This window comes from Pseudorca crassidens, chromosome 12 (genome assembly GCF_039906515.1).
Source record: "Pseudorca crassidens isolate mPseCra1 chromosome 12, mPseCra1.hap1, whole genome shotgun sequence".
Lineage (NCBI taxonomy): Eukaryota > Metazoa > Chordata > Mammalia > Artiodactyla > Delphinidae > Pseudorca > Pseudorca crassidens.
In genome coordinates this window covers 52022138-52049899 of record NC_090307.1, presented here as the reverse complement: position 1 = coordinate 52049899, position 27762 = coordinate 52022138, and the positions used below count along the sequence as shown (strand labels likewise).

At 45.6% G+C, this 27762-nt stretch overlaps 1 protein-coding gene across 3 annotated transcripts in view; it reads right to left on the bottom strand.

Annotated features, from left to right (window-relative positions):
* Positions 1 to 27453, bottom strand: part of NPC1 (NPC intracellular cholesterol transporter 1) — a 47755-nt gene extending 20302 nt beyond the window's left edge. For 2 of the 3 annotated variants that reach the window (XM_067699505.1, XM_067699506.1), the window contains exons 1-9: positions 27245 to 27453; positions 16482 to 16604; positions 15454 to 15560; positions 13336 to 13511; positions 6917 to 7084; positions 6100 to 6349; positions 4266 to 4339; positions 3319 to 3689; positions 1663 to 1889 (exon numbers count right to left, since the gene is read on the bottom strand). In XM_067699505.1, coding sequence (XP_067555606.1) covers positions 1663 to 1889; positions 3319 to 3689; positions 4266 to 4339; positions 6100 to 6349; positions 6917 to 7084; positions 13336 to 13511; positions 15454 to 15560; positions 16482 to 16604; positions 27245 to 27301 — 1553 coding nt within the window. In that variant the 5' untranslated portion in view covers positions 27302 to 27453. The remainder of the gene's footprint in view (positions 1 to 1662; positions 1890 to 3318; positions 3690 to 4265; positions 4340 to 6099; positions 6350 to 6916; positions 7085 to 13335; positions 13512 to 15453; positions 15561 to 16481; positions 16605 to 27244) is intronic. The other variant, XM_067699504.1, reaches the window with a different exon arrangement.
* Positions 27454 to 27762: the final 309 nt, after the last annotated feature.

Genomic DNA, 27762 nt, shown 5'->3' with positions numbered 1-27762 from the left:
TGCAGGGCGTGGGTGCCCCCAGGCGGAACAGCCCAGGGAAAGGTGGAGGGTGAGGAGGGAGTTGAGAGCTGGGGACGCACAAGCGGAACCACAGACAACACACACCTCTGCCGCGCAGGAGAGGAGGTGCTCACGGTGGTGTTTCCACACCTGTGTGAACCACGCTCCCCTCAGGCAAAACACCCATCTCATGTGTCTCCCCTGTGGCCAAAATTCTGTTGATATTTTATTTTGTAAAACAAACAGAGAGAAAATAACTTTTTTCTTTAAACATTAAAGTTAAATAATACTGAACCTTTCTTTCCAATTGCCAGTGGCCACCCTGTACCACCTGTCCTTCGGAGAACACTGCTTCGGGTACACGGGCTACACTTATTGTTTCACGGGCTTGTGTTTATAGATGTGACATCCTGAAGAGAGTAAACACAGCCCAACCATCTAGAGTCAGTCATATTCCAGTAACAAAAAGAGACGGAACCTAAGGTCACCAAACCAGGCCAGAAGCTAGAGCAGTTGGCTGTCAAGATATGGTTAACTGAGCAGCACGTTCACAGGTGACAAGGAATAATTTCTCTGCTTCCATAATGAAGAAACAGCCAGGGCTTCCCTGGTGGCGCAGTGGTTGAGAGTCCGCCTGCCGATGCAGGGGACACGGGTTCATGCCCCGGTCCGGGAGGATCCCACATGCCGCGGAGCGGCTGGGCCCGTGAGCCATGGCCTCTGAGCCTGTACGTCTGGAGCCTGTGCTCCGCAACGGGAGAGGCCACAGCGGTGAGAGGCCCGCATACCGCAAAAAAATAAAAAAGAAACAGCCACAGTGGTGGTCTGATTGGCTGAACAACTGTCTCTGGGCCAGATCAGGCCAAGGTACATGGATGGCATCCAGAGACGGCAGACGCAAGCCGCAAGCCGCTCCTCCTGCCGCGGGACAGGCCTAAGGATCACCTCACAGGTCACCAAGCACGGCTCCTGTGTCTCATTCAAGCCATACACGCACCCTGCCCAGCCAGTCGAGCCTCCGAGGCGAAGCAGTTTCAGTGCCCTCCGGTCTAACTGCCTCTACTCCAGCCCCCCCTCCTCGAGGGGGTGCTGCACATTTTAGAAACTCAGTATCATGGAATAAATTTATGCTTGAAAGACAAGAAAAAGCATGACAGGCTTCTATTTTTGCACTATTTAACCAGCTCAGGAATGCCTGGGGCGGTGCAACTATGTGTTATCAATCCAGGCGGGAGTCAGGGGCTGAGCGGTACCTGCCGTTCCTCAATGACACACCACGAATGCCTCGCCCCAGGGCCTTTGCACCTGCTGCCTGTCTACACGGAACACTCCCCCCACCCCCCCACCCCAACTCTCCCAAGCCTCCGTCTTCCCTTCTGCTGACCAGGTCTCCGCTGCACCGAGAGCGGCATGCCCTCTGCACTCCCTGCCCTCGCCCAGCTTCCTTTCCCCATTGCATCGCCTCGACCTGGCACCGTCTCAACCCGGCGTCAGGGCCAGCGGCTACTGTTCACCCTCTGCCTCCCTTCATTAGAAGGAAGGCTTTGCCGGGAGGATCCCGCTGTTTATCCCTGCTGGGGCTCCAGTACCTTCAACGGCGTGTGGCCACAGCAGGGGCTCCAATGTTGGAGGAATGAAGGAAGGACTGTCCCCGCCACTTACCGAACGCAGTACAGGAAGTGTGTGTGGTAATCCGCGTACACAAAGAAGTAGTCTCCTACTTTGTGGTCCAGCACGGAATGGCTGTTCTGGAAGTAATTTAACACGCTCATGATGGTGCAGTGCTTGTTATACGGTGAGAGGGGGGCCAAGCAGATGTCCTGGAGTGTCACAGTCTCATTGTTGTAAGATGCAGTAATGTTCTCGATGGCTGTTTGTAAGTCAAGAACCTGAAGGATGATTTTTAAAATAAACAAACCCAGAAATGTATCAGTTTTCCCTCAGAGGCTGACTAACCGTTATCGCCTGGAGGAGTCAGAAGGTAAAGAGGGTTTGGCGAAAATCCTTCCTGAGACAGGAAAGGCTGAGACACATGACGGTTAAAAAAAAAAAAAAAAATTTTTTTTTTTTTTAAAACATATTTTTGGTGACTTCCCTGGCGGTCCAGTGGATAAGACTTCGCCTTCCAATGCAGGGGGTGAGGGTTCAATCCCTGGTCGGGGAGCTAAGATCCCACATGCCTCACAGTCAAAAAACCAAAACATAAAACAGAAGCAATACTGTAACAAATTCAATAAAGACTTTAAAAATGGTCCACGTCAAAAAAAAAAATCTTAAAAAGAAAACAAACATATTTTTGCTGAGGAACAGCAAACTGGGATGGAGACCCCACCTACAGGCACCCAGAGAGAGGAGGGGGCACCACGACAGGTCAGATCCCAGCGCAGGACACACGAACATCTGCCCTCCCACCCTTCTCCACAGGGACCCACGAGGCCACAGAGGGCAGCCTGGGGTCATCTGCCTGATCTTCCTGACACTCCCTCCCCTCACCAACAAATACCACCTTCCTCCATACTATGGTTATTTATGTATATTCTCGTACTTTCTAATAGAGAATATATTCCAAGAGGTAAATGACAACATTTGCACCTTTTGCAACAAGCTAGGAAAAAGCAACAGACAGTCATTGGGTGGAAAAAAGATCCTACTAAAGTCTTGAGAATATTTTGATGTTTTTTCAAGCCATCAAGACTTTCTGTAGGGCAACAGCGATGTTTAAAGGAAAAACTGTGCAACCGTTCATTAAAAAATAAGTGGATGCAGTTTAGTTACAGATAAGTGTGATAAGGGAGAACGGGCAGGTTTAAAAGCCTTTGTAAGAGCACGGGATGGATCTCGTTCCAAATGCACCTCCCACCAAATGCAGGCAGGGAGCCCACATTCAGGCAACACTAAGTTCATTCCTGCAGGCGGATCAGCAGTGATCCAGCAGCTCCTTCCTAGGTCCCCAGGACAGTGTAAGAGGCTTTATCCCTTTGGGTCCTGGTGTATTACTTTTTAATTATCACGGGAAAAAAATCCATAAGTTCCTAGGTGAATTATAAATACATTCTGTTTCAAAAGAGAAATGCTCATCTCAATTTCAAGCAAGACCATCTGTATGAAATAAATACCAAAGCGGTCTACAGTAAATTTTTCATTGAATTCAACAGCTATCACTTTTTTGAAAAGTAAGTGAAAAGCGCCTTTACCTTTATCATTAAGGTTCACAAGATAAACCACCACACTCAGCCCCAAACCCACATCAAGTAAACTGGTCAAAAGCTGACAAAGTGCCGCGTCCCCCGGAATTGATTTCTGCAAAGAGCAGATTACCTGGTGCAAGATGTCTATGGCAAGTGGAGGCCCAAAGGGCACGTCGGCTCCAGAGGGGTAGGGATGGTACATGTGCGGCTGGGTGAGGGGGGCTTGGATGATGAGCTGCTCGGTGCGGAAGAAAGGTCCGAAGTGTGTGTCGAAGTACTCCTTCTCCCGGCGCGCCTGGCTGCCGGGCGCAGACCAGAGGTCCACCGGGTCTGTCGTGACCTGCACAAACACCAGGCCCGAAGAACAGGCGGCGATGAAGGCCACGGAGAAGAAAACGATGCAGCCGGGGTGTTGGACGCAGAACAAGCCCCACCGTGTGAAGAGCCGCTGTAGACGGGCTTCGAAGGCGGCACCCAGAGAGTCACAGCAGGACGGCCCCCCTGGAAGAGCGGGATAGGAAGAGAGGGTGGAGGTTAAGAGCCAAGCCATTCCTGAAAGTCGGAACGGGGAGAGCATCAGTTACCACTGCACATAACGGGACTAGCGCCCACACAGGACACACCGGGACATGCACAGGACGATCCCCTGCCCGCCCCCCACCAGCTACTTGTCTGCTCTGGAAGCGGCCCTGCTCACCTGCCCACACCTATCCCCACCCCTAGAGGAACGCTGCTCACACACAAGCCTCGGAAAAGCAAAGTGCTCTCAGTACTCTGTCCAGAGCAGTTCCCTCCAACCTTTCCTGCTACCCCGGCTCTCAGCCCGCCACGCTGGCGCCTCCACAGCTCTCATCCCAGGCCAGGATCATTCTACTGCTATGATGAACTGTGTGGTTCTGATCTGCCACCCTGACCAGGTTGTTAGTGCCACAAAGGCAAGGACCCTGTCTCCATCACAGCCATGTCCTTGGCACGAGCTCAGGGCCTCTCCTGGAACAGGCATATAAATGTTGAGGAAATGAACACTCTCGTGCCAAAATGGTCCCAACCCTTTTAGTTAAGTACCAACGTGCCTACCTTTGTCACTGGCATTTACAGAGAAAGCAATATTGCCATCAATGGGGGTGTACTCGGAGACAAAATACCGTTTTCTGGAAAATAAAAGCATGCAAGTCGTGTTCGTGGACCTCGGCACAGTGAGGCTGTTCTTCTGACATTCCCACACGAGCTTTCCCATTGAAAGCTCACTTCCTCATCCTGTTTGCTTCCTCCCTAATTGGTGCCTGCCTTCCCTTAAGTTCTCTTGCTCTGGGTCTCTCTGCTCATCAGTCTCAGGGGAGAATTTATGAGGGTATTAAAAAAAAATTAATAAAGGATAATTTCACCTTGTAGCCCTCATTTACATTTAAAAGTTTTAGGTTCTTTAAAAACACAGTAAACACTATATTGCAGGAGCAATGAGCACATCTAGTGCCTAGATCTTGGTTTCTAAACACCACTCTCCAATGAAAGGAACCAGGACTCCTTGCAGAAGAGGATGCTTCTAGGGCTGGAGCAGGGAAAATAAGAGAACATCTTGTGATTCCAGAAAATAAGAACAAGCTTGAGAATTGGGGGTGGGGGTGGGGCATGCTTAAAAAAGCATAGGAGCCACCAGAAGATGCTCCCAGTGGTTGAAACTGGGAAAATTTGAGCAATAAGATAAATGATGATACTGAACAGAGACCACAGAATTTTTTTTAAAAGTCCACGATGTAAACGTAACTGAATAAATAAATAAGTAGAGGAGAAAGGATAACTCTGTACAGAGTAAGCCCAGTTAGTAAATGGAGAAGGAACGAGGGAAATACAAAGGCACCAGCAAGCAAACACCACAGGAAATAAGTGTCGAAGACAAGATCCACGGATGGATGCTAAAATCAGTGGGCGACAGTTTGAGGAGAAACAAGGTATTAACATAGTCTCAACATACCTCCTCTAAGATATTTATCAACTCCAAAGGGAGAAATAGTAACTTCACCATTACTGTAGTAGAAAAACCCAGCAGACACCTTCTTAACGATCGAGGCTAACCTCACCAGTGATGAGACATACTGACATCATAAGCCCTTGATATGATACACTGAGAAAGACACGTCACTTCTGTGATATTGTCAAAAACATCTAACCTCAACCTAATCACAAGAAAATATCAGATAAAGCCAAACTGGGGCACATTTTACAAAATAACTGACCAGCACTCATCAAAAGTGTCAAGGCCATAAGAGAAAAGGAAAGATGAGAAACTGTCACAGATTGGAGGAGATGAATAAAACAAAAAGTGAACGTGACATGGGGTCCTGAAACAGAAAAAGGGTGTTAGAGAAAAAACTGGTGAAACTTGAAAAAAGACTGTGGTTTAGCCAACAACAGTATACCAATGTTATTTTCATGGTTTTGATTAAATTATATTCCATGGGTGATGTGCGTTGTAACACTAGAGGAAGCCGGTACAGGATATAAATAAACTCTACTATTTTTGTACCCTTTTGGTGAGTCTAAAATTATTTCAGAATAAAAAGTTAAAAAAAAATGTGCTGTCCTAAGTCAAGACGCAGATGTCTAAAAGGATACAGTATCACATCTGAAAGGATTTGAATCAGATTTGGCTCCTGAGACTCTGTGTTAAAGAACGGCTGCTTTAAATCACATGCCATTTTGAATAAATCAATGAAACTGACTTCCAATGTTTCTACGGCTAAATAGGCTTTTGATTATTGACTAGTTGCAGGGCACAAGCAATTCATGGAACGCTATTCATGCAGATATTCGTTTCCTATTCTAATGAACCAAAGTCTACCGAGCGAAAGCTAGAAGTGCCACTTGGGTAATTTTGCTCTTCTTGTCCTGGAGGAAAAACAAAACGGATTACCTGTAGCACCACACGGCAAAGAATGCACCAAAGAACACGAGCAGGAATGCCATGTAGGTGCTCCACATGATGACATACATGGCGTCCAGACCCAGGATTCTCCAGGGAACAGGAGGGGCAGGGGGCTGGGGCTTGGGCCCACAGACGATCGAGCAGTCCTGGCAGCTGCAGGGCCCCGTGACCTCATCCACGGACTCGTCACAGCCCTTGGTGGCATTGTTCATGGGTTCCATCTCATGGGCTGGAAGATCTGTGGGAAGGATTGTGTTGAGTGAGAATCTCCATTACAAAAAAAGCAAACACTACAAGGCTTGTGTTAAATTATATTTAAACCCAATGATAAGCACACTGAGAGTAACACAAATGGAAGAATAAAAAGGACTGGAGGTTTCTGGGTGATCAAGTTATGTTTTGCTGCTTAGTCCTGTAAAATTTTAAGTTAACCTCAATAACTCTGGGCATAGGGTTTGTCACCGAGATCCAAGTCCACCACATTCCACGGTAAACCTCCAATCAAGTTTTATCTCCACGGAGGAGCTAGTCTAATGCTCTGGCAGAGCTTTTGAAAAAACTTTTTTTAATAAACAGCTTATTCGTTCAATTCTGTAGCAACACCTGAAGGCAATTCTTCTATCTCCACTCCCATGCCCAGCCCCTAACCAACCAGGGGCAGGATAAATGCTCTAGTTACCTCTCTCGCTGGAGGAAACTCTAGGACCTAGTGATCTGAATTTATCTTCCTACTGCAGGTTAAGGTTCCTGGGCTTTAAAAAAATCCTAAGTACAATACACCAAACGTGGAGGTCTTCATCCCCACCTGAAAAGATGGGCGTGATGGTGAAAGGCGCCTGGCCGTTGTCCTTGTTGAACATGTACTCAATCCAGTTGGTGGCGTTGCAGGCTTCGGCCTCCTTCCCGCACAGCAGCCCCAGGGCTTTCTCGTTACTCGAGGGGGCCTCCACGTCCCTGCAGGCATTGTACATGGCTGGCAGGGGAGGAAGGGAAAAGACTGAAGCCGAGCTGCTTTAATTCACCAGATGAGATCTTACCGGAGGCCTCTCACGTGTGACCTTGGAAATCCAGACACACTGCAAGCAGGAGCCTCGGGCTGGGACTCGGGACAGTAAACACTAAGGGCGGGAACAGAGGTCACCTCTGAAACCAGCTTGTCACCCTACAAGTAACATCAGGCCAGATTCCAAGCAACTTAAAAGTCAAAGACAGGAAAGGCTTACGTCATCCCAGTATCACCCCCAGTGCATGCAACAGCATACTGAAGGCCGAGCAAGGAGAAGCTAAGGACCTCAGTGTCTCTTCAGCCAGCAAAGCTGGTTCCAGGAAACTCTACAGCTGGAGAACGACGGCACTTCCAGGGTAAAAATTGGTTTCAGGACAGACTTCACATGTGAATGACCCCAATACCACTCTCTTTTTGGGTTTTATTTTAGTATGCATAAAGACAACACACGAAATAAGAATGTCAATGACATGTTGCAAATAAGGAAGCAGTGGTAATGGGTCCTATCTTAATATTCAATTACCAGTCCCTGCTTGTTAGAAACTTCCCAGGACCTTCTTCCCCCAAACTTTAAGGAGATACTTATAAATTCATTGTGTTTTATCCTCACTCTTGAAAGACAATTTAGCTAGAGCGATAGTAGCTTCTTTAGAACTATGATAATTCCATTGCCCTCAGGCCTCTATCATTGCTGGTTAGAAAATCTCCAATTGTCATTCTTTTGAAGTGATTTCTATCTTTTCTCTACTTGCTTTGAAGTGATTTCTATCTTTTCTCTACCTGATATTTGTCTTTGGAATTTTATAGTTTTCATGAGCTATATTTAGGTATGGATTCCTTTTTTAAATAGCTTTATTGAGATAATTCACATACCATACAATTCACCAATCTAAAGTTAAAATCTAATGGCTTTCAGCATATTCATAGATATGTGCAATCACCACCACAGCCAATTTTAAAACACTTTCATCACCTTAAAAAAAGAAACCTGGTATCTTTAACTAATGCTCCCTATCTCCCCATCCCCTCAAGCCCTAAGCAACAATTCATCTACTTTTGTCTCTATAGATTTGCCTATTTTGGACATTGCATATAAATGTAATCATATAATATATAGTCTTTTGACTGGCTTCTACCACTTAGCATGATGTTTTCAAGGTCCATCCATGTTGCAGCATGGATCCATATTTCATTCCTTTTTATGGTCAAATAACATTGCATCGTATGGATGTACCACATTTTGTTTATCTATGTGTCAGTTGATGGATATCTTCGTTGTTTCCACCTATTATGAACATATGTTTTCATTTCTCTTGTGAGTGGAACTGCTGGGTCATATGGTAACTCTATGTTTGTTTCAGGAACTGCCAGACTGTTTTCCAAAGTGACTGCACCATTTTACATCCCCACCAGAGTGTATGAAGGTTCTAATTTCTCTACATCCCCGCCAACATTTGTTATCTTTTTGATTCTAGCCACCCTAGTGGGTGTGAAGCGGTACCTCATTGTGGTTTTGATTGGCATGTCCTTGATGACTAATGATCTCAAGCATCTTTTCATGAGCTTATCGACCATTTGTATAACATATTGGAGAAATGTTTACTCAGATCGTTTGCCCATTTTTAAATTGGGTTATCTACTTATTGAGTTCTCAGAAGTCTTTGTATATTCTAGATACAAATCCTTTATTAAATACATGATTTGCAAATATTGTTTTCGCCTCTTTTTGATGGTGTTCTTCGAAGCACAAGTTTTTTGTTTATTTATTTATTTTTTTTGCGGTACGCGGGCCCCTCACTGTTGTGGCCTCTCCCGTTGCGGAGCACAGGCTCCGATGCGCAGGCTCAGCAGCCATGGCTCACGGGCCCAGCCGCTCCGCGGTATGTGGGATCCTCCCGGACTGGGGCACGAACCCGTGTCCCCTGCATTGGCAGGCGGACTCTCAACCACTGCGCCACCAGGGAAGCCCAAGTTTTTTATTTTGATGAAGTCCAAGATATCTATTTCTTCCTTTTGTTTGCTCATGTTTTTGCTGTCATATCTAAGAATTCATTGCCAAATCTGAGGTCATGAAGATTTATCTTGATGTTTTGGTTTTTTTTAATTTTTAATCCTGATGTTTTCTTCTAAGAGTTTTCTAGTTTTAGCTCTTACATTTAGGTCTTTGATCCATTTTAAGTTTTTAAATGCAATTTTTAAAGGTCACACTCCATTTAAAGTTACTGCAAAATACTGGCTATATTCCTCATGTTGTACAGTACATCTTTGAGTCTATCTTATTCCCAATATTTTGTACCTCCCACTCCCCCAGGTTTATATGCTGCCCCCCCTCGCCACTGGTAACCACATTTGTTCTCTATATCTGAGTCTCCTTCTTTTTTGTTATATTCACTAGTTTGTTGTATTTTTTAGATCCCACGTATATAAGTGAGATCATACAGTATTTAATTTTGTCTGTCTGACTTATTTCACTTAGCATAATGCGTCCATCCATGTTGCTGCAAACATTTTAAGTTAATTTTTGTATATGGTGTGAGGTAAGGGTACAACTTTGTTCTTTTGCATGTGGCTATCCAGTTGTCAAAGACCACTTGTTGCAGACTATTCTTTCCCCCATTGAATGGTCTTGACACCCTTGTCAAAAATCAGATGACCATAGATGTATGGGATTATTGTCAATTCTGTCTCATTTCTTTGTATGCCTACCCTTATACCAGTACCATACCATCTTGATTTCCACTGGTTGCTTAGTAAATTTTGAAACTGGGAAGTGTGATTCCTCCTATTTTGTTCTTCTTTTTTAGGATTGTTTTGGCTATTCTGGGTCCCCTGTAATTTCACGTGAATTTAAAAATCAGCCTGTCCATTTCTACGAAGAAGTCAGTTGGGATTCTGATAGGGATTGCACTCGCTCTGTAGATCAATTTGGGGAGTACTGCCATCTTATAACAATATTAAGTCTTTGATCCATGAACACAAGATGCCTTTCCATTTATAAAGATCCTCTTTAATTTCTTTTAATAATGTTCTTTAGCTTTTAGAATATGTTTCACACTTTTTTTGTTACATTTATTCCTAAGTATTTTATTCTTTTTTTTTTTTGCGGTACGCAGGCCTCTCACTGTTGTGGCCTCTCCCGTTGCGGAGCACAGGCTCCAGACGCACAGGCTCAGCGGCCATGGCTCACGGGCCCAGCCGCTCCGCGGCACGTGAGATCCTCCCGGACCGGGGTACGAACCCATGTCCCCTGCATCGGCAGGCGGACTCTCAACCACTGCGCCACCAGGGAAGTCCATTTTATTCTTTTTGATACTACTGTAAATGGAATTTTTTTTAAAATTTCACTTTCAGATTGTCCATTCCAAGTGAATAGAAATACAACTGATTTATATATATATTCTCTCTTTTCTTTTTTTGGCCACGCCATGTAGTATGTGGGATCTTAGTTCTGCGACCAGGGATGAAACCCACACCCCTTGCAGTATAAACAAGGACTCTTAACCACTGGACTGCCAGGTAAGTCCCTATTCTATTTCTTCTTAATTTATCTGGTTTGAGGATTCATTTTCTTTTCATAAGCCTGAAGATTCATCTCTCATCCATTTTGGAAAATCCCCAGCCATTATCCTTTTACTTACTGTCTCTCCCCAGCTCTCTTACCCCCATATGTCACTTTTAATGATTTCCAGAACTTTATATCTCTATGCTGTTTTCTGAGTAATTCCCTCATATCTTCCAGCTAACCATTTGGTTTTCAGGTTTTAATTTATCAAATATTTCAAGGATACGGAAAATATGCAGAATATGATTCTCATGTACTTGCCACCCACCTCTACCGATCTTACTATTTTACAACATTTGCCTCAACATTAACAAAAACACATTATACATATAGCTGAAGCTCCCTCACTATCCCTTCCTATGGGCATCCACCCTTCCCCAAGGTAATCACAATCCTGAGTTTGATGTTTATTTTTCCCATGCACGTTTGTGTACTTTTATGATATATTGTATCCATAAATATGTAGTACTGTTTAGTATAAACATACTACATATGTTCTGTTACTTTCAGTATTTTTAAGTGTCATTCACGTGACTGACACAATCCTAATTCATCCGTTTTAACATAACAGACTATGACTGTGCTCCAGTATACTGATCTGTTCTCCTCTTAATTAGCCCTTAGTGTCTGCTATTCATGTATCTTCTTTGGTAAGGTGTCTGTTCAGGTCTCTTGCCCACTTTTCAATCAGGTCGTTCACTTCCTTATTGTTGAGTTTTAAGAATTCTTCATATATTTTGGGTAACAGTCCTTTATGAGATTATGTCTTTTGTAAATATTTTCTCCCTGTCTGTGCTTGTCTTCTCATTCTCTTGATGTCTCCAATTTTTCATGATCACAGAAATGCTACAATGAACGTTTTTATATGGTTCTCCCTCCTTACATGCATTAAGAGTTTCTCTAAGGTAGGCACCTCTAAGTGGAATTTCTGCGGTGAGGGTTTATTTATCTTCAAGTTTACCAGGTATTGCAAAACTATTTTTCAAATGGTTTTCAAACACTCACACCAAGTTACAGTTACCAGTGGAGTAGTATATTAGCATTCCTCTGCCTCTACATCCTCACCAATATTTCGAGTTGACCAATTTTTAAATCTGTGCCAATCTGATACATGAAATGGTAGCTCACTGTTTTAATCTGCATTTCACTGACTGCTACAGATGCTAATTATCTGTATTTATAAATCCTTTCACTTCTGGTGTCTGCTTTTCCTCTCTTGTCTAGAATCCTTTCTTACCTTAAAGTTATAAAGACATTCTATATTTACTTCTAAAAATTTCCAAGATTAGGATTTTTACTTTGTTAATCAAAAATAAAAATTAGATGAATAATTAATTTCTCACTCCATTTATCAACTAGCCCACTCTTTCCCTTAATGATTTGTAACAACACACCGGTATCAACTGTCCACATGGATGGTTCTGTTTCTACACAGAATGATCTCTCTTCATCCTGTCAGCCTGTCTTTTACGTCACATCTTTTGGTAGATTTATTCCTAGGTACCCTACTTTTTGTTGCTTTTGTGAATGGGATCTTTTCTCTAGTAAGTTTTTTAGTTACGTTTTTAACTGATCATTATAATTAAATTTATATGTTGCTCTTATAGTCAACAACTTTGATGAATTATTTTCTTATTTTATTTATTGTTTTTGGGCACATTCTTTATTCAGCTGCATCTAATCTTTTAATCTACTTAAATGACGATTCCTTTTTTTTTTTTAATTTTTGGCTGCATTGGGTCATCGTTGCAGCATACGGGCTTTTCTCTAGTTGTGGTGAGTGGGGGCTACTCTTCGTTGCAGTGCGTGGGCTTCTCATTGCAATGGCTTCTCTTGTTGCGGAGCACAGGCTCTAGGCACACAGGCTTCAGTAATTGTGGCACACAGGCTCAGTAGTTGTGGCGCACAGCTCTAGAGCGCAGGCCCAGTAGTTGTGGTGCATGGGCTGAGTTTCTCCATGGCATGAGGGATCTTCCCAGACCAGGGCTCGAACCTGTGTCCCCTGCATTGGCAGGCAGATTCTTAACCACTGCCTGCCTGTTATATATCTTAACCACTGTGCCACCAGGGAAGCCCTATAGTTCTATTCCTAATCTGTTCATTCTTTTTTTTTAGTGTCCTATTCTTATAGAATTCTTTCATTTCAGTCATTTTCAACAAACATGACATGGTCTTTTTCAGATTGTTCTATGATTTCTAGTTGCTGGGGTACCCTTTCTCCTATTTGTTACACCTGCTTACTTTCTCTTCTCGTGATCTGTTTCTTCAAGGTCAAAAATCTCTCCTCTGCCAACTAGTTCTACCTTCCACCCCATCTCCTCAGTCTTGCAATAATTCATGAAGTTATGCCTTTCATGTCCACTAGAACCAAAGTTCCAATGGTTTCTAAAATGTACAGAAATAAGCTTGCACATACTAAAAATTTCCATGTGGGAACTTATACTTAGGAAGGAGTTAAAGCAAATACTTTAAGGAGATTGTATAAAAGGTTGTAGCTCAAGTCCCAGGATACAAGCAAAGCAACAACTCACATTTCAAGGCCAATGGAACTAAAAACTGTCATTTTCACAGAGTTGACAGGACAACAAAAAGGGACAATTTGATCCACTGTCCTGATACCAAATATAAAAAAGGAATAATTTAAAAGTTTACTTACCATTGGCAAAACTCTCTCCAACATAGTATTGTAATTCTTTTACGTTTGTTTTTGTCTGGTTTGTAACAGGATCAACATAATCTTCCACTGCTGTAACGTTCAGAAACTGACTTTGTCGAGGGCTACATGTCAGCTCACAAAACAGGTTCATTAGGTTATAAAAACAGGATGGACATCTAAAAGGAAAAATAAACTGCTCTATGATTTCACGGATAATAGGGCCAGCAAAAAGATGATTTAAAATAGACAAAGAATGTTTAAAATTTATTGTAAAATGGCAAATGGATTACCATGAGGACATATTAAACCCAGCAATTCCAAACCTAAAACCTCATGTTAAAATAAAGACACCTCTTTAGAAACTGCCCTAATTACTACATTTGTGCTGCCCAGATGTAATTTCAAAAAGAGACAAATGCTCTCTGATTCTGCACTTTATAATTCAGACATGTTTTCTCTGTCTTGAAGTTAGAAGGACTTAGAAGCATCATGGTGACAATTCTGATTGAGAAGAAAAAAGGGAAAAAATGAGATTTACACATTAGTTTTCATCTTAAAACCTACTGAAGGGCTCTCTTCCGATCCCCAGATAATCCTAGGCTCTCTCTAAACACAAGAGGATTTCCCTGTGACATGAGAAGATAAAGAGAACAGCAGTGGTGTCCTCTGGCTGCATGCATTTCAGAAGCACCTGGGTTTTCTTAAGAACCACAACTGTCTGCTGTCTTCCAGGTTCAAAGTTTAAGCTTCTAATGTTGACCAGTTATGTGGCAGAAGACCTCTCTCTCCTCTTTGGTTCGCCGTTATCTGTAAAAGCTATTGCTTCATCAGACTTGCATTCTTGCAACAAAACCAATCAGGATTGCTCTCTATTCTGAACCCATCCAGACGACTACATGTGACACAGAACAAGGAAGCTGTGGTCCCAGCCTTCAAAGCCTCTGGTCTAGTGAAGGAGCAGACACCCACACTGACTTGCTTTCAGGAGTTCCGTGCTTTACTGTGACAAACAGGAACGACAATTACACCATTCAAACAGAATTCGCTCTTGCGGTGCACAGTTTTCTACTACTTTCCATAAATTACAAACCTCTTTCTATGTTACTCCATTTAATCTGTACAATCATCAGTTTGGACAGCTGCATAGTATTCCATATTAGCAACTCACTGTTTGCTATTATAAATAAAGCTTTGCTACCTCTGACAACACGGGGAAAACTTGGTTATCTTTTGATGTTTACGCCCATAATACCTCACGTAGAGCAGGTGCTAGATAAATATATTTTGGCTAACTGACAGCTCCAATCTGGCTACAGCAACATCGACTAGGCTTCCTTCCACAAGATAAGCTGGTCTGATTAGAGTCTCAACTTTCTGATCTATTATATTGTTTGTTGTCCTAGAGAACAATTTACAGATGGTTTTTCACTCTATATTGCCGATTGAAAATCTGAGAAGAAGCTAAGTTTCCGAGTGGACACCGACTTGTGCCCTGTCACCTGCAGTGACACCTACATAGAGAAGCACATGTCCTTCCCATCCGCCTTTATCAGGGTGCTCAGCATGCTGATCTAAAGACCACCACCAGTTGGTTCTTCTGCACATTCGAGAACTGCTGGGTAAGCTTAGAGAACACGTATTACGAAGCCCTTTTCACTGCCCCGGTCACACAGAACACACTGGATGGCAAACTAATTTTGACAAAACCAGCCGACTCTGCCAAAACAAGCTTTGAGCAGTTACCAAAGGCCGGCTCTATGAGGCCTGGGTCACCATAGGAAGAGAGAACCACGCACAAAGCAGGGGAGGGAGGCAATGCAGAGGACTGCACGGAGGAGGGTCTCAGGTCAGAGAAATGGGCAGGAACACCTCTCTTCCCCAGAGCACGAAGAGGCTCAAGTCTGAAGGGACCCAGACCCCAGTGCAGGTCCCCTTTGGGATGAAGACATCTCAGAGGAAAACCAAGTAGCAACTCTGAATGTAAAGAGAGAACTGAGTCTGATAATTATTACTTTATCAGAAGTTACTGTTTATTTCTGAGAAGTCATAAGATAGCATTCCTAAAACAAGAGCTAACTTTTAAACCTATTTTTCCTGCATGCCTGGCGGTCAACCCACCTGGACAGAAACTGCAGAGGCAGCTGCAGGTTGTCTTTCAGTGTCCGAAGCTGCTGAACATCACAGCAAAGACTGACGTTGCCGAAGAAGAACCCTGGACAGAGTTCCTTTTGGGTGAGAAAGCACGGACATCAGAGGAGCACAGTTAAATAAGGACAAGCATTCCTCAAATATAAGACCATTTTATTCATATCGCCCTTTTTAGGTACACAAGGGTGAGACACCTATATGCAAAGTGCTTGCAGAATTCTTTTAAAAGGCTATCATATTTACTGTTTATAACTAAGGATTCACAGAAGTAGAGGCAGTAGAGGCATTTTATTTTATTTTTCTAATTGGGAAGCTCACTTTCCTCCCTTGACAATCATTTTACCTCTTTTTAGGTTATTTGGTTAAGTTTAACCAGAATGCTATTTACTCTTTCCATCAGCACTCCAGGGAATGTCAAATGCCTTTAATAATTCTGATGAAAGGAGTAAATCCAGGTGACCCGCTATCGTGTCAACTGTAGCCTCTAGGACCAGTCTTTCCACCTGGATATTTCCAGTTCTTTTCTAATATCCCTGTGTATCAGGGATGGTGAAAGAGACAACAGGAAACAGATTCCTGGTAGCAGCCAAAGTTCATAGGCTCTTGGTGGAAACCGGAGGAATCACTAAAGTGAACAGAGAACAAGGGAGTCACAGCCACTTAGCAGCCTCGTCCACTCAAGTCCTGAAATCTAGGAACAAGAAGAGTTAACTTTGAGTGTATTTTGAAGAAGCTGCTAAAGCAACATCTGAGGTACCAAGATCAGTCCCTAAGTAGGAACCTGATAATGGGAAACTTTATGAGCAAGGTATAGTAAGCCCCCCAAAATCACGCCTCTGGAGTTATGTTATCTTCTTTGTGCTACAGATAAGAGTTTGGGATGAGAAAAGCCCATTCATTTCATCTCTATCCCCACCCCACGGTAATATTTAAGGTATAATTGCAGAGGATCTCTGATTAGCATTTTGTGTTCCCAACGCCCAAGACAACTAACTCACCTGCACCAGGTCATAGCCGTCCTCTGGCAACGGCTTTGGTAGCCCAGAATATCTGCAATTGTACCTCTTATCTCCAGATGCAATTCCACATTCTCCATACCAAACACAGGACTGTGAAAATACCTACAAAAGTCAACCCAAAACTCGCTTCATTAGGGCCTCAGGGATAACACAAAGTTCAACAGCAAAGGGCACCCACTCAAGCCCCATTCACAGAAGCTTCCAAGGTTACCTGCAAAGCCAAGTAACAGCAAGAGGCACTGGTTAGTTTAACATTTTGACAAATATTAATTAAAATAGACCAAAATGGACTTGTCAAGTCAGTCAGCGAAGGAGGTAACAGAAATTCCTTATTTACATGATTTCTACTTCCTTATTATTTATTAATAAGAGGAAGCTACAGTTCCACATAAGAGTCACTAACAATCAGTGTAGAAGAAAGCAAGATAGTATGTGAGTCTGTGATTACTAAGGCTCTATTTTTGCACATCTGTATAAGGAACTGTGTCAGGTCTAAATAATGAAAGATCATTTGCGTATCTGTTAAGGTTAATTAATATCAGCACACCATGAGTAATGTGAAGAAAAGACCGTAAGGAGGAGAAGAATGAATACCTTGTCCTCGAGATTTAAGTAAAAGGCAAGAAATGTGCTCACTTTAAGGAAAATCCCCTCAGAATCTTAAAAACATAAAACCTCTTGTGTAAAGATTTCTCAAGAGCCACTCCTATTCCCCACGTGAGTCACACGGTGGGGTTGGGGGGAGGAGGGCACCATGTGACTCATCCCATCAGCAAGGCCACCGAGCTCCACCAAGCTGGCCAGGGTCACGGCCGGCATGACCCTGCAATCAGCTATCGTGTAGGGAAACAGGGACTGTTGAGAAGTAACCATGGATCCCAAGATACCTGTTGGAAAAGTCATTTTAAAAAAATCGGCATAGAAGCAAGAGAGTGAATTCTCTCCAGGGGCAGTGGCACGTGGGCCGCACACTGCAAGGAGTTAAGCTGGGCTGTGTTGGTCGCCGGCATCAAGACACAAATCCCACAACAGGCCTTGAAAACATGAAAGGAAAAACAGGCAGGAGGTTGAGGGGTGTTGAGAGGAAATCTAAGGGCCCAAATGACTTGTCTCTGAATTCATTCTTCAGATTTTTTAAAACAGAAATTATGACTTACCCCATCTTGTTTCATTAAAAGTCATATGTTTAGGCCACAAGGAAGGGAAATTATACAAATGAGGAAGCAACAAGCATTTAACAACACCACATCCCAAACCTCTGGCAAGAAGTTGCAAAATTCCACCATTTCTATATAAGAAGACTCATAATTATGTCCATAAACCTAGCGAATCTAGAGAAAGTACTGCCCTTTCCAAAACTCTGGGTTTCCCACTAAAAGGTCATTATCCATCTACTGAAGTTTGAAAAGGCAAATAAGCTAAGGAGGGGTGACAACTGCTGATACTGACCCGTAATTTACACACAAGGGACGCGTCCCTTGGACTCCCCCTCACAGAATTCTCAACAGACCAACAGGGCAAGCAGGTCCCGGCCAGGGGGCACTCTGGCACGTCACCCACAGGAGTGGCAGGAATCCAGTCATAAAAACGCAACTCTGGCATGACTAACAGGACGGACATCTGGAGTCTAAGTTCCCCTTCCTCAGCACTTAGCACTCTACGGGAAAATAAAGATGACCCAATGCTGTTTGGTCCCTATTTACAAGATCATCCTTTATAATCTACACCATTCGTTTCAAAGCAAAGTTGTTTCCACCCACCAAATAGAAGAGATGGGGCGGGGCGTGGGGTAGGGAGGAAGGGCTGAGGGTTGAGCTTGAGGGGCGGGAGATCAGGAGTCCTGGGTTCCTCAATAAATGTTGAGCCTGGCTGCACCTGGAGCAGGTAACCTGGCTGAGAAGAGCAGGAGTCTCCCACCTGTGAACTGCACTCAAAACCCCGCTTACGTCACAGTTCTGGTGTGAACACTGAATGCGGGAATAAAGGAGGAAGTGCTTAGGAAACTAGAAAGCACTACCACTCAAACGTAAGGAATTATTCTTAATGTCTTCCAACTGTTTGGGACCTCACCAAAGAGGATCCAAAGACCTGAAGAAAATAAACTGCTCGTGGTTTCTTTGGGGCCAGGAAAAAACTGGGCTTGAGTCACTGTTCTTAGGTTTGCTTTCCCAAGTCACCTACCTAAAGAAGCATGAACCGGCGGGGCCCAAAGGTACTCACAGGCCACTCGCTGGGTGCCAGGCACTGTTTTAACTGTTCTTACATATTAACCCAATGAATCCTTACAACAAATGCACGAGGGAAGTTTTTTTTTTTGGCCACACCGCACGGCATGCGTGATCCTAGTTCCCCGACCAGGGATGGAACCCGTACTCCCTGCAGTGGAAGCGCAGAGTCTTAACCACTGGACCGCCAGGGAAGTCCTGGGAGGTGCTATTATGCCCAATTTACAGATGAGCAAACAGAGGCAGAGAGGCTAAATAACTTGTCCCAAAGCAGCAGAGCCAGGATTCAAACCAGAACATTCTAGTTCCAGAAACAGACTCTCAATAAGATATAATCAACCCTATAATTAAGGTCCTCCCTCAAGGGGGTCCATCATCCATCCCTTGTGCAGGCCGGTGTGCCTGTGCACTCACTCACACGGCTGCACAGGTGGGGAGGCCTCTTCCCCACCTCGAGTCTCTCTCCCCGACTCCCCTCGGCTCACCTACAGCTGAAACCCGAGCATCTCCTTCAACCGCAGGCCCCGCTGGTGCCGAGGCCCCTGGGGACCTCCACCACCTGGCTTCCTCCTCACCCACGTGTTCAACCTCATCTCTGTTTTGGTCCCTTCACCTGCTCCTGCCCATGAAGCTGCTCCATTTCACCCTCCCGCTCAGTCAGACCACCCCCAACTCCTCTCCAGCTGCACCTCCAACCGCCTGCTGCACAGCCCAGGTGCTCAAAAGGAAACCAGTCTTTCCTCCATCGCCAGGCCCTCTTCATCAGGGGCTCAGGCCCAGGTACCTTTCCCACCAACCTCCCAGGAAGCCTCGCCGGTGCAGCCTCCCTCACCCCTTCCCCCCCAACCCCTTCCCTGCGAGCCCACAGCCATCCTCTGTCCACCTCATCACCTCCCACCACGTGGTCTGCTCCCATGGGGGTACACCACGCCCACGGCACCCAGGCACTGGATAAGGGTGCCCCTGTCACCTCAATCCCGCAGCAGATCTGTGAGGCTGCCACTAAAATAACACCATTTCACATATGAGGAAACTGAGGGTTACACAGGTAAAGTGACCCATCTGAGGCCACATCTGAGAACGGCAGAGCCAGACCCGACCCAAGGCCTGGCTGGTTTGGAAGCTGGAGCTCTTACTCCTTATGCTGCACGAGGGTCACTCCTCAGCGGACCACTGACTAGGCTGAGCTCATCTATGCAGCCCGTCAAGAACCCAGCTGACATCCGAACAACTGGGGTTTCCAGGCTCCAAAGTGCCACGGCCCAGCGGTCGGACTTTATCAACGAAGACAACGGCTCACCTCAAGATCCCTGGGAGATGTCCTGGAATGTCAGGGCAGCACAAGCCGACACCAAGACTAAGGGCACGCCGAGCAATCAAGGGCTCAGGTACAGGCCACGTACTTCCTTTCTCAGGGAAGCAAGGTGTCTGGGTGAAAGCTGCCTTTGCTCTGATACAAGAACAACTGGTGCTGACTTCACATCAATGATACTCACCTGGGGAAGGACATATCCTGCCCGATACTGAAATAAACCCACCAAGGCTGGAGGTCTGACAGAGCCCAAAGGGCACCAGACGGCACGTGAGCTCAGCTCTAGAGATGGACGGTGGTAGTTGCACAACATGTGTTGTACCTAATGTCCCTGAACTGTACTTTAACTTAAAATGGTCGATTTTATGTGTATTTTATCACAATACATGAGCTCGGATGCCCTTCACCATGTAAGAGAAAAGCCCAGTGGCAAGGACTGCAGACAGCACGTTCTCGGTTACACTGAGATTAAACAGAGAAGGGTGACCGTCAGTTGAAACACCATGGGTCTGAGCGTCATGCGACACAGCCAGAGTCTCTAATAACAGGTGTTGTCAAAGCTCCACTTGGGGTCAGTGGGGGACAAGTTCAAAGAATGATGATTCTTCACAGTTCATCTCATGGGCACTGACCAGTCTTACAGAGCTATTCATGACCACAAGAACTGTCTTATTTAAGCATTTAAACATTTTACTGATTCCTAAAATGTTAAATGAGTGTAGATTTTATTTTCCTTAATTACAGAGCACCCACCCATCACAAATATTCAAACATTACAGGTGTATATGCGATAACATTGGAAGCTCCCCCTTACCTCTCCACTGCCACCCCATTCCTCAGGTTTAACCAATGCTAACTTATTAGATCTAGGTCTTCCGGGCTTTCAATTCCCTCCCACAGGCAAACCTGTAGAGATATATCCACGTAAACACACACAAATGCAGTAACTCTTACATAATCTCTACTACCTTCCGTGACTGACTGTTGACTCTACCTGAACTGCCTCTACATTTATTTCTCGGGGTCCCCAAGGCCGGACTCCAGCCCTTGTCTGCCCTCCCTTGTTTTCTCCACACATTTCAGTCCACCCCCATCTCGGAACGGCCTCCCCGTTTACAAGCCTTACCCAAGACTCACTGCCTCCACTAAATTTAACTCTGACTCCTATCACCTGGATCTGGTCATGGTGCTCCCCCGTCGGGTGAGCTGTCCTGGGGCAGAGGCAGGTTGGCCCCAGGCAGCACCTGGCTGGTGCTCACGGGCATCCATCCTCACTGCTTGAGTCAGCAGGTGTCCTGCACCCAGAGCTCAGGCGAACCATTTCTCTGTGACTTACATTCCACAAGCTCCCCTGGGGATCCACCAGGACACAGTGGATAAACTTTTCCTTAGAGGACCAAATATTAAATATGATAGGTTTGTGGGCCCTAAGGTCTCTGTGCTACATACTCAACCTTGTCTGCTGTAGCTCAAAAGTATCCACAGACAATGGGTAAAAGATGGGCGTGGGTGTGTCCCAAGAAAACTATCCACAGCTACAGGCTCTAGCCAGGTCATAATTTGCTGGCTCCTGCTCTAAGATCAAGGAGAATTTATGAGTATCACAAAGTTGTTCATGAAGGCAGAAGTTGCAAGAGTATTTTCTTGCCTAGGTCTCGAATGCCCTGTGAGGCCACAGAATCCTAAAGGGCAGAGCCCAGGTGTTATACTTCCTTTGAAATTTTCTATAGTATCTCATCCAGTGTTCACTCATTCAGAAACTGTCAAAACGTACAAGATGAGTTAAAGGAGCTTGACTGGATTATGTAAGAAGTTGCTTTGGCTTTAACCCAGAATTTAGTAGTGACAAGCCTAGGCTATCTCTGCTTTTAAAGGTTAGGCCACATGGTTATTTCACAACATGCTCTAGAGTTTAATTATTGGATATATGACTGCACAGGGAAGCATCTTTCAATAATAATAGGAATAGTTCAGGAAAGTTAAAAAAAAAAAGCCCCTTCTGTTACGTGTCAGCAACTCTAGCAGCTGCTAAACAGACTCTAATTGGGAGCTCCCTGAAAGCACATCTTATCACATGGAGAAGCTCTGAACATCAGCAACAGAATTCTATACTCCAGGGTGAATATTAACTCATGTTCAAATGCTTAATGAACATCAACTGAGTGCCAGGCACAAAGTTGAGTGATTTCTCCCTCATTGCCTCGTTTATTTCTCAGACACCCCATGGAATAGTAGTATCACAGAATTTTACAGGTAAGGAAACTGGAGCTCAGAGAGGATTCTCTGAGGTCACATGGCTCATAAGTGAGAAAACCAGTAATGAGAAACAAGATTTTGAATGCCAAGTTAAGCATTCTCCCTCCTATTCACCTCCATACCCACCCCACCAGCTGCTGCACTGTTCAAACTTCAGCTCAGTTTGTACATGGACGTATCCTTAGATTGTGACAATGTGCTAGGGATGGGCTGTCCCCTCCACTATCATCCTACACAGGTGTCCCTCTTTCCACACAGCCTTGTTCAGCTGCAGGACTAATGACTACCATTTACATACAACTCTAGGCAGCTGTCAAGTCCTGACTCACTTTCTCAGGACCAGTGACTGTCCTCAGCCCCAGGCCTGTACCTGGCCATCCCATGCAGATGCAGTGCAGGGCCTGGGCCCCTCACCTCTGTTGCTGTCCTGGATGAGTAAAGCTCACGATGGAACCTGGAGACACACCCAGCTGCAGCTCTGGCGAGGGGTGGAGCTGAGGGGCTGGCCTGGCCAGTCAGGATAACCCAGGAGGCGGTGGCCCAGAGAATCCTGTCCAGAGATTAAGCTGCCTACTGTGTCCTTTGGGGTCAGGTATGCAGACCAAACAAATATGACAGGACATTTGGGGTGGAGGCTGGTCTACTCTGACTTTTATTGACGGAATTCTCTGGAACTCTGTTTTATAGCCAACCTGGGGTAGACATATCCACATAACAAAGGATAATTTGTGTGAGCACCAGGAACGCCTTTAGATGGGTATTTTAGATATATTTTTCGAGTTAGATGGGCTCAGCCAATCTTCACTTTACAGATAACCCCTCCAGCTTGCAGTTTAACTAACTTGCCCAAGGTCACACTATTAGTTAGTCTTAGACATTTCTGAGCTCCCGCACTTACAAGTTTGAAAAATAATCCAAAAGCCACAAGGCTAAATCAAAACCATGAAAGTGGATGGGGGTGTATACTGTCCGCAGGTGTTTTCCTAAGGAATGTTCACACAACGTGACAACTGAACCAAGGGTCAGGCCAGTAGGCTAAATCCACCCCTGATCTATCACAGGCCTTTGGAGAAGCCACACTGGAGCCAGCAACATGCCTTGAACGTTACTGGCCAAGTAGAACATCTGCTAAACACCCATTCAACAGAGCTTGCTAAATATGAATAACCTGGCAGCAATATTCTGAATTTGAATAAAGCAGAGCCCGGAAGTCAGAAGACAGTGGCTCAAGCCCCAGTCTGCCATTTACCAACTATGACCTTGAGACAAACTTCAGCCTTAATATCCACATCTGTAAAACAGGAAAAACAGCATCACACCTATCTTAAGGAGTCTTGGGAGGTTAAAACAAGACCAAAGGTGTCATCGCAATGGAGTACTATGCAAAAATTAGGTAATTCCTTTTTCCTTAGTCTCTTGTAATCCAGGATGCCATTTAAAAATATTGAGATAATTTACATACCATAAATTCACCATTGAAGTGTACAGTTTAATGGTTTTTAGTAACAATTGGGTAACTTTCCCCCCTATTTTCTCCAGTTTTCCTTTCATCTGCCCAGTAAGCATTAATTCACCCTCCAACACTCAGCTCAAAAATGGACTCCCCATCACATTCTGTCCCTTTATTAGAGCACACTTTTCTTTGCATTGTAATTTTTTTGTGTATCCACTCGTCCTCCCATCAACTATGAACAAGACAGGGATAGTAACTACTAACTTTTACATAGCACTTTACAGTTTGTAGACAGACCACTTTCTGCCTAGGTGATTCTTTCGATCTACTAGTGTATCCTACATTGCACTCACTTCACATTTATGAAATTACTGAATGACGGTCATTTGAGTTCCTCCGTGGCCCAATTCTAAAGATTCCCTCACAAATCCCCCAAGAGCACACTTGCATCAGAGAGAGCAGGGGTTTTTTGGGTGTGTGTGTATGTGTGTGTGTGTGTGTGTGTTTTAAAGTTTTCTTGCCAAAGCAAATATTCTAAAGACTGAAAATAACAAGCATGTTCCAAGCAAAGGAAAGCCTGTCGGGCCACCGTTGATCTTTGCAATCACGGAGACAACAAAGGCAAATCCAATTCTGATCTCTAGTAGCCTCGGAATGCCTCACCGATCTTATCCCCTCACCCAAATCCATGAAGGCCAATGATTTGTTGATTCAGGCCCTGCTGGAGATGGTAAATATAGTTCTTGCCCTCAAGGAGCCTGCAGCACGGCAGTTCATTCAAACAATATTTCTCTGTCTTTCCACAAGCACCCTGAGGAGTAGGTGAAGCTGTTAACCCCATTTTACAGAGGAGGAGACTGCCTTTGCCCAAGATCACTCCTGGTAAGAGGAAGAGTCAAGACCCACACCAGGTCTTTTAGCTCCAAGTCTTGTGCCAGGCCGTAAACGCTGCTGCTGCTGGAGCAGTTTAAACAAAGATTGAGAACTTCAGAGTGAAGGCATTCTAGTTGGGGGAACAGAATAACAATGTCACAGATGAAGATGCTTTTGAACTGGGCCTTGGAAGATGGGCAGGGTTTTGACAGCAAGTAGTTTATTTGGCTGGAGAGCTGGTGCCCTTCACAGATCTGTGGGTGAAAGAGCAGACGAGGCACCTGAGATCAGGTTAGAGACGGCCCACTCCAGGCTTCCGCACAGGTAATGTGTCATCTGTAACACACCCCTGAAAGCACCCCTTTTAGGAGGAGTGGAGGGAGGGGAAGGGTTACCCAGGAAAGAGGATTCTTTGTTCTGGGTAATATGACAAACACTGAAGGAATACAAAGACCTATTCAGCAAGGCGTTTTCTTTCTGCCCACTTGCTAATAATAAAAAGCCTCATTTTCCCTTGATTACTTATGTTAGTAAAATAACTGATCACAGCATCAATCAAGGAATGGGAGAGACTGGGGAAGATTACCCACATTCGCTCCAATTTCAGAAAGTTATTCTTCAATGCTCTCAGGCTGAAAGATTAACCCATTCCCCATCTCCTCAGGAAAAGCAGTTTTAATGGCTTAATTCCTACCCAGGCCTCATTATGGTGCAAGTCCCTCAAGAAAAAGCTTATAAATATTACAGTCAGGAGAGATGCGTACTACTTCTCAAAACTGCACACATTATTTGGATGAGCACAAGGTTTAAAAACCACGCAGTCTTAGTAATGTGATTTCATCATCTGTAAAACTTAAAAGTTAAGGAAAGCAAAAATCCCCCACCCCACAAAGGTATTTCAGACTTTGTGAAGGACAGTTAGTCTGCAATTCCGTGACAGAACTTTACTGGTGCTCAGACTCAACCCAGACGAGCTGCTTATCACTGGTGAGAATTCTAAAAGCAGGAACCGCCCGCCCCCCCATCACATCTCAGGTGTGAGGAAATGCAGGTACTGAAAGCCTCTGCAGACATGAGGGAGCTAATCTTAAAAATATCAACACGAGGGTCTCCAGTTCATATTTGCAAACCCTCTCAAGGCTTCCAGGCATCTTGCAAGAAACTTGTGACCAACCCCTGACCTATCCCAAAAGTCCTAGGAGGAGAGGCACTCATTTACCATCAGCCCTGGCTGCTACCTTGAGGTAAAAGGATTTCAGAGATAAATTAAAGCTACTTAACCATGTGAAGCCTGCCTGTTAGATCCTAACCTAAAACTCTCGGGAAACTGAATAGCTGTATTTTCAAAGCAAATAACTGCTGCTATTTCTTGAGTTTTTACTACAGTGATGCGATCCCTCCAAACATCATTATGCATGGAGGGACCTCAATAACTGTATGAGGAATTGCTTATCTTCAGAAAAAGTTAGGCTTGAAGGAGTAATGAGCCCAAAGCCACAGAGCTAGCAGGCGGTCTACCGGTTGACCCCATTCCAAAGCACCTCCCCGAAACCTGCTTTCCTCTGCCTCCCCTCCCCACCAGGTGTGTGCTCTTCCACAAGCCCACACCCCTGGCGACGCCCACACGCACACACAGGAGGCCCTTCCCGGTCAGCCACACCTACCCCCCTGCTGAGAACTATGCAGACGTCTCAGGAGAGCTTTTCCTGGTGCAGGAAACCCCTCGATCTGCCTTGCCCTGGGACTCACTGCCCCCTCATCACTGACACACCTATGAGTGGGCACGAGAACCTGGGATTCCCATCCGGATCTGGTTTAATCAGCACGAAATCCTTAGACATCCCTCCGGACACCCACAGTTTTAAAGGATAAAACTGTAGACACACAAATAGCAGCGAGGCGCTCATGCCCAGGGCTTCTACCAAACCAGGGGAAAGCCGACCCAGGGAGTTCCAGGCCCCTCCTCTCCACGGCTGGTATGGCGAAATCCAATTAACCCGTGCACCTGTCGGCCTCAGCTTCTAGAGATGTAAAGGGAGTGGGTAAGAAGTAACTTGCACTCTTTAGAAGACCAAGCTGCCTTCTGTAAAGTACTTAGGGCTGTTCCAATCTGGGGCCTGACGGATTGCTAACTTTATCTCCCCTCCCTCCTTCACCTTTAGGGGAGGAGGAGAAGAAATAAAGTGGTCAGATCTTCTAAACACATTTACAAAGAATCCGCGTGCCTCTGGCAGCATTAAGGGGGGAAAGGCAGGTTAAATAATACGAACCCTATTTCCTCTCCGCCCATGTTCTTCCTCCTCCCTTCACCCCATACCCTAAATCCAGAAACGAGGTGACCACAGGTGAAAGGAGCTCCAAACAGGTCAAATAAGCAGCCCCCAGCTGCCACCGTCTTCCAGACCACAGGGAAAACCGCGTGGCCGGAGAAAGGCACCGGGGAGCTGTGGGGGGACCTCCAGGGGCTCCATCGCTAGACCAACTTCCCCGGGATCCGCTGGACCCGCGGCTGGTCCTCTCTGGGGCCGGGGGCGCCTGAGCCTCTGCACAGCCCGCAGCCCTCCCCGCCTCGCGGCCTCACCACGTCCCCCACAGCCTGCCCGGGTCGCCGGCGGCCGCTCACCTGCGCCGGGCAGAGCAGCAGCAGGAGGAGGCCGAGGGCCGGGCCGCACGCACTCATGCTGCCCTGGCGCCGGGCTGCAGACGTCAGCGAGGGTAGGCTGGCAGGCTCCGATCGGCGTCCGAGTCTGTCGTGGTCTGGCGCCGCCTGAGGGAGGGAACAAGCGCCAGCTGCAGCTGATTGCGCGCGCAGGTCAGGAATGACGATGGCGTCGTCGGCTCCTCCCACTTTGGGGCGGGGCCGCTGCCGGCACTGCCTGGACCCGCCCTAGACCTGTCCTGGGGCTGGACGGGCCCGGGGTGGGGAGCGGGACAGGGGCGGGGCTAGTCGGGACCCGACCGCCGGATCCCACAGCGCCCTCCCCAGTCCCAGCTCGGCACTTCTCCGTCCTGCGGCGCTTGGGGGCGCAGCCTCAGGCCAGGGACTCGCAGACCCGGGCCCCTGAGCATATCCGGGAAGGATACTTCTGGAGCTGTCCCAACGGCGTGTGGTTTGGATGGTTTAACTCCTTTCTCCCCTTT